The sequence below is a fragment of the Solanum tuberosum genome, unplaced genomic scaffold, assembly GCF_000226075.1.
Source record: "Solanum tuberosum cultivar DM 1-3 516 R44 unplaced genomic scaffold, SolTub_3.0 scf00017, whole genome shotgun sequence".
NCBI lineage: Eukaryota > Viridiplantae > Streptophyta > Magnoliopsida > Solanales > Solanaceae > Solanum > Solanum tuberosum.
The window spans coordinates 603,094-614,753 of NW_006238943.1; the positions used below are offsets into that span (position 1 = coordinate 603,094).

Consider the following 11,660-nt stretch of genomic DNA (forward strand, 5'->3'; position numbering starts at 1 on the left):
CATATTTAATTAATTTATTGTTAGGTTAATGTAATAAAAATAAAACCATGTCATTGACATGTTAATTGTATAAAGTTTCTTGTTAGGAGATCTATTTAGAGGTTAAGTAAAGGCTAATACATGTATTAGTTGTAAAAGATTAAAAATGGGAAAAGAAAAAAAAGTACTAATTAATACATGCATAACCTTTATTCATAATATATATATATATATATATATATATATATATATATATTAAATATTGTTTTATTGTGTGAATGGTTAGTCCAGTATCTTAGGATTAATTTGAAAGGGATTTTTGTTGAATTAATATATGTCTAAACTTTGATGGACAGAAATATTTTGTCCATGGTGGGAGCAAATATCTGATAAAATAATCAAAGTATAGACATATTTATACCAGGTAATATATTATTTTTTGTACGTTATATTGAACGTTTTTTTCAAAAATTAGACACATGATCTGAAATATGAGTATTAACTTTATATTGTTAACTTCATACTAGGTGACGACTGTTCTAATTTTGAAAAACAGTCATTTTCTAAATAACGTACCACAAAAGTTGCTATTCATGCAAATTAATCTCAAAATACATATAAACTGACTTGAAAATCATTATTATTTAAAAAAATGAGATTTTTACACTACGCAACAACCCCAACAAAGTTCACTAACATAAAATAACTCTAATCTTTTTATTTCTTTTACAAACTATTACGATTACGTATATACAAAAAAATTATTTTTCTGATTAAAAATATTAAGATCCCTTAAAACATAGTAGATTAGTATTAAAATATTGATTTGTTAACCTAAAGTTAGTCAAATAATAATTGCTTTGCTTATAAAAACCGTTAGGCCTTTGAAAACCAAACACACAACTAAAATTAACGAATATATATATAGCACCAATATATTTTCATTCAATTCCACACCCAACAAAAGAAAAAAAGATCTCATTCTATTTCTTCAATTTTTTGTTGTATAATCAAACATCATCACAAATTCACAATTTTGAAGAGGTAATTAATTACATTTTTTTTTCAATTTCATGTTGTTGTTTTTGTCTTTCTATTGGTATGACAGAAATTGAAAATTTATAAAGTCATTAAAAAATATTGAATTTCAGACGAAAAGTCCATTGAAAATATTTTCAACGAGCCAATTTCTGATGAATTTCATCGAAAATTTCTAATTCTTTAAGTAGTTTGTCATTGTGTGCTTAGATAAACAAAAGTTTTTTTAATTTTTTTTGCAGACATTAAGTTATTAGCTTATATAAGTTTCACAAGTTCATCTTCTTGTTTTTATTTTGATTCCATTAGATCATTTAGGTTCATTCACCTTTATAATTAGTATAAACCTAATTAAGACCTAGAAATATCGGTCATAAATTATCTGAAAACCACTTGATTAATTCAGATTCACGTCTGTTTGACTCATTTATGGAGTTTTCACTTGATTAATTCAGAATTCACGTCTGTATGACTCATTTATAAAGGAAACACTCCTAACATAGATTTTTTCATTTCTACAAGCGACTAGCTAGAACTCGAGAGCTCTGACTAATTAGAACAGAGAAATCTCCTACATCCCACCATAACCCTCGATGGTGATTTGTTACTAGATTATATTATATAGTTTTTTTTAGAGTATGATAAATTATAAATTGTCCAATTTTTTTCTTTCTAATTTTTTTTTTTTATGGTTGATGAAGATGGGAGAAATGACAAGTTTTCAGTTGGGTGTGGTGGGAGCATTGTTTTTATCAGTGGCATCATCAGTTTCCATTGTTATTTGCAATAAAGCCTTGATGAGTAATCTTGGTTTTCCTTTTGGTAATATTTCATTTTCATTTTTATTTAATAATGCACTCTATTTATCGTTTCGATTTCTCCTTTCATACCAGTAGTATTAACATTATCAGTTATCCCTATATAGCTTTTGGTTTTTTGATATCTAGTTATTATGTGTTTTTTTTTTTTTTTGTGTTTAGATTACTGCACTATTTAGATGTTGTTAAATGTTTGGTTATCATGTCATTTTTACTATCGTATATATTTTCCTTTTCAAAATTGCTATGAAAATACTTTACTTGTGTCGAGGGTACTATAACGAAAGCAATTTGTCTACCTCTTTAAAATAAAAATAAGATATGCATACACTTTATTTCATCCGACTCCACATTGTCTCATTAACCAAATATTTTATTGTTGTTTTATTGTAATATTTATTTAATTAAAAAAATATGTAATTTTATCATAGTACTCACCAAACTTTCAATAAAATAACATTCAAATATAAAACATATCTTAGTTGTTGCATACCTAAGAAGTTAGTTGAAATCTCTAAAATGGGATAATTGATGAATTTTAGTTTTAGTCCTTATAATATTTAGCTAAACGCATATATTTAATCTTTAATCAATTGAAATATGTGTATTTGATCTCTTCATAAAGAAAATATATGACATTTTGAAATATTTTTAAAATTATATCATCTTCAAATATGAATTAACAACGTCAATTTAACATAATACGTCGATAATTGATTGATTTAGAACTTACTAATTTATTATTGGCAACAAAGCCTTGATGATTAATCTTGGTTTTCCCCTTTGGTGATATTTCATTTTCCTCTCACTTGCACTTAAAGCATTTGGTAGAAAAAAAATTTATCAATAAAATAATATGTATAATCTTATGATAGTATACTCACCAAATTTTCAATAAGATTATAACATGCAAATATAAAACAAGTATTAGTTGGCATACCTAAAAAGTTAGTTATGTTATTTAAAATGGGATAATTGCACTTTTTGTTTCTCAGTTATCGATAAATTTTAGTTTTGATATTTTATTAAACACGCTTAGTTAATCTTCAATCAACTGATCAAATGTATGTTTTGATCTCTTTGTGAAATTTAGAGTATTTTAGAATTATAAAACATCACTAATTGAATGATTTAGAATTTAATAATTTGTTAAATTAGTCATGAGTTTGAGGGATAAAAAATGCACCTAATCTTGTCAACTAAGAGAATGCTAGATGTTATGTTGTTCGAATCTTTCCAAGAATGACGATGGTGAATATCAAAATCCTCTAAAAGTAGTACTACATCTTTTGAGGATTTGACACATGTACATCGAAATTTTTGAAAAATTCAAACAACATGGTTTAATTTGTTGAATCAGAAATCACAAGAACCAAAAATAGAATTTGTCGATATTTGAGGAACTAAAAATGCTAATATTCATACATATTCAATATCCTTTATTTATTTATTTTTCATTGATTAGTAATGTTTTTTTTTTGTTATTATTTTAGCCACAACATTAACAAGTTGGCATTTGATGGTCACTTATTGCACACTTCATGTGGCATTCAAATTCAATTTCTTTGAGAATAAGCCCATTGAAATGAAGACTGTCATGCTCTTTGGCATATTAAATGGTGTATCTATTGGCTTTCTCAACCTTAGCCTTGGATTTAATTCCATTGGCTTCTACCAGGTATAATATAATATAATACATCAACATCAAATTGTAGTTACTTTTATTTAAATGCATGAGCGAGTTAGGTCAAATTTGGACGAATTAATCCGAATAATCAAATCAATAAATGAGTCACCTCCAACTCCATCATAAAGTTTGGCTAGGTTAAACAACCGGTCTCTTTTTTAAGTTATCATTTAGATAGTTTTGTGCTTATTTTTAAAAGTTGTTTGGACAACGTCAGATTTGAATCTAATATTTATTCATATATTGTTCAACCTTATAAAAAAAATATATTAAGATTGTTTTTAAATTTGGCCAATACTAAAAAATAAGGTCCCTAACATTTCTATGTTGTGCAAATATAGTCCTTATCGAAAAAATTACCTTTCTAAGATGACGTTTGACTCGGATTTAATAATTGCTCATAAATTGTTCAATTATACAAATGAAATATTAGATTGTCGTTTAACTTTTGCAATAACTTAAAAAGTTTTATATCATTGATCAGATATCTTTTCATAAGATTTTTCAATTTACTCAAAAAAATATTTAACCGATGGTCGAAAAGTTTCATAACTAAGGCCTAACATTTCTTTGTATGATTATTATGTTGTGTTTGCAGATGACAAAGCTTGCAATTATACCTTTTACAGTATTAGTTGAAACCCTTTTCTTGAAAAAACAATTCAGGTAAATTAAATCCATTATTCTATATTTCAATTTCCAGTAATAAAAAAAATAAAAATTAGTACTCTTTTTTGGTTCATTAATAATTGTTTTTTTTTTTACTTATTTGCAGCAAAAATATTAAATTTGCATTATTCATTCTACTTATTGGAGTTGGCATTGCTTCCATTACTGATCTTCAACTCAATTTTGTTGGAACAATTCTTTCCCTTCTGGCCATTGTTACAACTTGTGCTGGACAAATTGTATCCTTTTGATGATATATCTCTACTTGTCTCAAATATTTATTTGGATTTAACATATATATACTGACAGTTGTTGATCGAGGATTTTTAGTATATGAATCATGAATCATAACTTCTTTGTTTATTAGGTTCTGAATAGATTATTTATACGTATTAATAAAGTTTTTAGTATATGAGTCTTGGATCATAACTGTTTTATGCTTACTGAGTTCTGAATAGCTTATCTGTACATATTAAATAAAGCTATATATAATGGGGTGTAGCTCAGTTGGCGAGTTGGCAAAATCCTCACTCCAGTGATAGAGGTTCGAATCCATTTGTATCCTCCTCCCAAATAGAAAAATCAAAGTTATTAGTCGAGTTTTGCAAAACTTGTAACTATAACGCTGGAATCTATCCTAGCTGATAGTGTAGCCAAAGGGGAGTCAAGTGTGCAAGGGGATTCATCTGAACCCCTTCGTCAAAGAGTTACATTGTACATAAAAGTGACAAAAATGTTATGTATATACTGTATTTCAGGTTACATTATATAGTACAAATTTGCTTATTATAAGTAACATTTTTGTGTTTTTTTTCCTTCATAATTTGTCCTTAACTCTCCAATTTAGCTTACAAACACAATTCAAAAGAGGCTCAACATCTCATCTACACAATTATTGTATCAATCAGCCCCATTTCAAGCAGCTATACTATTTGTTAGTGGGCCTGTGGTGGATCAATTCCTCACCAAACAAAGTGTTTTTGCCTACAAATATTCTCCTATTGTTGTGGTAAGAAAAAACTATTCACATTTTTTTACTCTTTATTTAACAAAAAAAATATTTTTTGGTTATACATTAGAATGATTTTTTTGGTTAGTTGTTGAAGATGAGTAATTCAAATTTGAAATGCATGTCCAAACACAAGTTCAACGTTTAAATGACATTTTTCATATTCAATTTGAAATACTATTTTTTTTTTCATATACCACTCAGTTCATGTCCAAATTCCTACTAGAACTATTTATACGAGCTTAGTCGAAACCTTTTGAAGCAGACATGTATATACAATGTATAACAGGTGTATATCAAATACATTTAGTGTATATACACATATTATATAGTGATTATACTAACTAAATTTGTTTGGGTTATTTTTTTAAAAAATGGGACACTTTGGATTGTTATATAGTGTAAAAATATTGAAATAACGCTTATTATCAGACTTATTAATCTAAATTTAAGATTCGCCTCATTCGATAGATCTGAGATCATGACCAAGTATGCATTCATTTTCCTTTTCTCTTATTGCTGGATATCTCATTCGTACACTAACTTTTTTTGCATTTTGTGTTCTCAAATGTAGGGATTTATAGTGTTATCATGTTTGATTGCTGTATCAGTGAATTTCAGCACATTTTTAGTTATTGGAAAGACATCACCAGTTACATATCAAGTGTTAGGCCACCTTAAGACATGTTTGGTTCTTGGATTTGGGTATACATTGTTACATGATCCATTCACTTCAAGAAACATTGTTGGAATTCTTGTGGCAATTATTGGAATGGGATTATATTCCTATTTTTGTGTCCATGAAACAAAAAGGAAACAAGTTGGAGACCACTCTTCCATGGCCCAAGTAAGTTTTTTTTCGTAGAAATAACGTTTATTAATCACTTTCGACCTGATTTAAAAAATAGCTAATTTCATGTAGTGTTAAATTCCATAAATGAAACTCCATGACTATTCATGAGTTTCATCTGTGAAATTTGAAATTCGATGATAGTGGCATTTTTTCAACTACACGGTTCCCAATGAGTTTCATATGTGAAATTTGAAATTTCATGATGTGGCTTTTTTTGCAACTACATGGGCTGCAAAGTGGCTATTTTGTAAATGTTACCTGATTTTCTCTACATTTCTTCTCCTCGGCACGGTTTGAAGGATATTTATACTTCGTGAAATAAATCATTGAACCTTGTTCGTGCTAAAGTTACACTACACCTCGAAGTTTTAAATTTAATAGGTGAAACTTTGTGATAATGTCAGACTCTCACTTGAAATAATTTGAAACTCCATGATGGTGTCTGTTTTTTTAATTACACTCCATTTATCCTTCTTGTGGCGGTTTGAAGGATGTTATACTTTGTGCAACAAATCATTGTACCTTATTCGCGCTAAAGTTATGTTTTTGTTGTCATGTCAGGTTAAAGAGAAAGATACCACCGCACCACTTCTAGCTGGGAAGAATGGACAAGTTAAAGAAAACAACTCCCTTGTTTAAATTTTAGGGTTGAAATGAAGATGTTTTTCGAGATCAAGTAATTTTTTATTTTTAAATTCAGAGACATCATATTCCAATAGATTGATGTAAATGATTTTTGATTCATAAAATACCCTACTCCTTTAATTTGTTCAAATATTTGGTCATTTGCTAGATTGTATTTTGTTACGTCTTTACACAAAAGTGATTACAAAAAATTCTTAATTTGTTACACCACTTTTCTCTAGATATGGCCCCATTGTCTTAAAATTTTATGTCATGTCTAAGTGAAGTTTTTGTATTTCTGTAAACGATCGGATTTCAATCATTTTTGTTTGAATTTCAGTTATATATGATTGAAGTTCAATCAAATTTTTTTTGTGTGATTTTAATCATTTTATTTGAATATCAGTTATGCTCATGAACATTTAAACATAAAGTAATTGAAGTCATGTATGTTTGAATTTCAACTATATGAAATTTCATACCCAAATTAGACTTTATCAAGAGAAAAATCAAATTTTAATATCTAAAATTATACTGAAATGACTATAGACGCACAATTTATTTTTAAAATAAATATGAACAAATTAAATGACAACGTCAAAATCAAAAACCTTCGAATCAATGATATTATCTCTATGTTTGTTGCCAATTCCAAGTTCCAACCTAACAAGAAATGACTAATTCAAATTACGTAATTTACAGAATAGTTTTTTTTTTTTTGTAATTTATTTTTTATTTTTAAAATTATTTTTTATAAATAATCCACAAATATTCTTTACAAAATAAACGGTTGACAGGTCGAGTCAACTTTTCAGTTTCCAAAGCATTTAAATGAATTCAAAAGATTTAAATGGCTGCTGACGTTTAATAAAGAATACAACAAATTTGTCAGCACGTAGACTCTTGACCAATTTTTGCTCACGAAAATATAATTTATTCAATTTATTTAAATTTGAGTGAATTGTTTATGTATTAAGTTTGCAAAACGGGAAATACTTTTAGTTTACAAATAATAATATGAATGAGTCTTTTCTCAAATGAAAATAATATAGATGGGCTAATTTTTTAACGGATAACATAGATGAGCCCTTTTCTCAAAGTTTGATGACATATTTATCTTTAGGTATAATACATAAACACGGCCCTTAACTTGGCTTCAGTGGACAAATATGACCATCAACTTTGAGTGTGCACAAATAGACAGTTAAACTTATATAAAATTAAACAAATAGACACATGTGTCCTACATGACATAATACACATAGTACGTCACGCAGGACACAAAATTGTCATGTAGGGCATCATGTAGGACGAATGTGATACAAGTTTAAGTGTCTACTTGTGCACACCCAAAGTTAAAGGTCATAGTTGTCAGTTGACGTCAAGTTAATGGTCATGTTTATGTATTATGTTTTTGTCTTTATGAGAATTTGTAAAGTTATATTATTGTCTTATCACGTTAAATTTATTAGAAAAGTTATATATTTGTTTTATAAACATTTTCTTATTAGTTAAATCGAAAATTGAACCGTTAAGAATAAAAATCGATAAAAGTTATCTTATTGATTTAGCGTATTAAAAACTAAAAACCGATAAATCAAATTAATAATATATAAAATCAAATCAAATCAATCGATGCACACTTGTAATTCAAATCAACTCAACGCCTTGATTTGACACTTAAGAATCATCCAAAGGGAGGAAAACACCAACATCTATTCAAACCGAGTTATTCATATTTAGCTAAATGTAAAAAAAAATAAACTTTCTATGCCAAGCAACATAAACAACTTTGAATTAAATGTGTATCTAGACAAGAGGCCTAAAGGGGTTAATAGAATAAACTTCAATCAAGAGGCATACATATTTTGGCATAACAAATTTAACATCTAATGTGATCACAGTCCACACGGGAATATTTTTTAGGGGAAATCATGATGACGAAGTAGAACCGACAAGCCAACGAGATATGGTTAATATAGAAAAATGAAGATGAAGATGAATATGCTTTAGGTTATGCGAAACAGACTATGCGAGAGAGTATCCGAATTTAATATCGACTGTGAACAGTCTTGAGCCAGCATTCCATCCATATAAAGAAACCACATAACTTAAAAGGAAGCATCTGAAATTTAACTGATTGTTAACAGAGTAAAAGACAGGCCATTAGTCATTTTTGAATTCACAACTCTAACCAGATACAAATATCACAACTTCAACAAATTATTTACAGGCGGATTTTAATCAAAGATAAATAAGGTAATTCTAGGAACCATTTAGAAATACAAGATTGAATGAAGTGAGGATATTCAAACAGCCACAAAGTTTCGGAAACTGAAAGTCAAAAGATATACTCCATCCGTTTCACAAAGAATGACTTTCTTTCCGTTTTAGTCAGTTTAAGAAAGAATGACCTCTTTCCTTTTTTGGTAACATTTTACTATTTGCTTTCCACGTGGCATGTTTAAGACCACAAGATTAGGGCAATTTTGTACATTTGAGATAACTTTAATTTAGGACCACAAGATTCAAAAGTCTTCTTTATTTACTTAAACTCCGTGCCAAGTCTAACCAGGTCATTCTTTATGAAACGGAGGGAGTAAAAGATAACGATGACTACTGACCTTGTATGAAGTAGCAAACAAGGGCTTTGACGTCAAGAGATTTCAACTTCGAATTCGACGTCAACTCAAATTCAAAACAGAGAACAGAAGGACAAGAAGTGAAAAGAACTTTCAAACTCTAACAAAAACTTGAAGTGGCTGCGATTTTGCTTCTATTGATCGATTCTTGGATTTTCTCACTCATTTCTGGACCTTCCTGGATTGAGAACCAGAGGTCTATTTTTATAGCTGAATTCAAACTTCCACTTGGCTTCAATAATTCAAATTTTAAATTCTTGGGAAGCCAAGTATGAGGAAGAACAGAAAAATTATAATGAAGAGGGCAGGAAATCTTTCAAGAATCTACCTTTTCAGGTTGATTTGAGAGGATGAGTGATTGAGGGAGCATTTTTCTGGCGGCCCATAGTCATTTCTCTGACAGAGGGGGATGGGGGATCAGGTGGGGGAGGTGATGGAGGTCATGGGAGAGGATCTTGGAGCGTCATTCTTTGGGGAAGAAGAACGTGATCTCTGGAAGATATACAGAGTATAGAGCGGTGGTGGTAGAGTAGGGGTCTAAAAGTTTTAGGTTTGATCTCGTCCGTCCGATCGTTTGATCGGACAGTTAATAAAATAAAGGGTTTTTAAAAAAAATAATAATAATTATATATATATATATATATATATATAATATATATAACACTTTATTCCCTGTCATAAAGTAGTCCTAAACTAATAGTCACAAATAACGCTCTTTTAATTTCTTTCATTTTCAATGACTTGTATACTTAGTTGAACCACCAATTGACAAAATTAAATTGATGTATATAGTTATTTAGATTAAACAAAAATATATTCTATAAATTGTAGATAAAGCATAAGCATTTGTTGATTAGACTTGAATTATAAAGTATCTATAATATTTGTTTTTTAATATGATTTAGCACTTCAACATCGATAAAGACCTTACAATTACTTTCACTTTGTTTTTGGGACAAGGGCATATAATATAAGGGGTCGTTTAATAGAGTATATATGAATAGTATTTTTTATGTCCATTTTTATTTATTTATAATTGATTTAGTATATTTTTAAAAAATAATAAATAAAGGAGTAATTTTTTATATCACTCTTATTAATTACAAGTCATTCAATTATAAGTATTCGATTGTAAGGGTAAAATAGACGCAAAATGATAAATCATATTCATTAATTTTATAAAATTGGACAAATATTGTTGGACATCCCAAAATAATATACGTAGTGGATAAGTGAGAATTAACGGAAGGAGTACTAAATAGATCATATTAATAATATTAAAATTATTTCTTATCTAATATTTGGTATATCGTAATTAAGAAGATCACCAAGTCAAATTTTTGTCTCTACTGAAACTCCATCAACATAGTTTCAAAACCGGTCCTTCTTAGATCATAAATAGTAATAGATCTCTATATCAATATTCTAATGGTGAAACGAACCTAGTCGCATGCTATTGTAGCAAAATATGGTTATAATGGTTGATTACCGATGCTCTTATGATATAAATAAAATTATGAGTGATAAAAGATGAAGGTGTGACAAAAATTGATGCTTGAGTAAGATGATTTTTGTAAGTTTTTTTTTCTATGTTGTTGTCGGAATGAAGTGGTGTTGTATTTAGAGAATGAAGTGATTGACTTAGATTAATGATTAGATGGTAATTAAGAAAAATAAAATCAATCAATAAATTTAATTTGAATTTTCTCAACTACCATCCGTTTTTTTTAATTTGAATCAAACATCATCATACCAATTAATTCACTAGACTCTCAAAAATATCATTTACGACTATTCTCCAATCACCATCACCATCATCGTTATTATCAGGACCACCACAAAAAACACGTAAAAATTATTTCATTTAATGAATCTTTCTCATATTTTTCTTTAAAATATAATTTTATGTTCAAACTGAAAATATTATTTATTTTAAAAGGAAGAAAATAATAAATCAATAGCACGATGCTTAGTGAAGAAAAGGCATCAGTCCAAGAGGAAAAGTTGCAAAAGAAAAAGTGCTTTATAGAGTTGGAATTTACGTGATGGTCCCACCTACTTTGTTCAACAAATGAGTAGACAATTCGTTTATATTTGACCGTAAATTTTATTTAGACATTTAAAGTAAGAACTTGTCTCGATAGAACATATGAATATCACTTATTTATTTTTTCTATATTAGTTTAAGTTGTTACGTAAGATATTTACTCATTTCAATATAATATAAATGTAGATAAAGATATAGAATTTTAAATTTTACCACTCGTTATTATAAAAATACTTCAATACTTAAGTAGACAATTAGCAACTAGGACCAGAACTTTCTCTCAATTATATTTTA

At 28.2% G+C, this 11,660-nt stretch overlaps 1 protein-coding gene across 1 annotated transcript; it reads left to right on the forward strand.

Annotated features, from left to right (window-relative positions):
• Positions 1-983: 983 nt before the first annotated feature.
• Positions 984-6,920, forward strand: LOC102585329 (uncharacterized membrane protein At1g06890). Its single transcript, XM_006340120.2, has 8 exons — positions 984-1,023; positions 1,719-1,839; positions 3,329-3,513; positions 4,121-4,188; positions 4,298-4,430; positions 5,039-5,200; positions 5,775-6,047; positions 6,615-6,920. The coding sequence occupies exons 2-8, from the start codon at positions 1,719-1,721 to the stop codon at positions 6,690-6,692; spliced, it is 1,020 nt and encodes a 339-aa protein (XP_006340182.1). The 5' UTR covers positions 984-1,023; the 3' UTR covers positions 6,693-6,920.
• Positions 6,921-11,660: the final 4,740 nt, after the last annotated feature.

Coding starts and splice junctions, on each gene's coding strand:
- LOC102585329 (XM_006340120.2), top strand. CDS start 1,719: ATGGGAGAAATGACAAGTTTTCAGTTGGGTGTGGTGGGAGCATTGTTT. Junction 1,840..3,328: donor TAATCTTGGTTTTCCTTTTG/GTAATATTTCAT, acceptor TTATTATTTTAG/CCACAACATTAACAAGTTGG. Junction 4,189..4,297: donor TTCTTGAAAAAACAATTCAG/GTAAATTAAATC, acceptor ACTTATTTGCAG/CAAAAATATTAAATTTGCAT.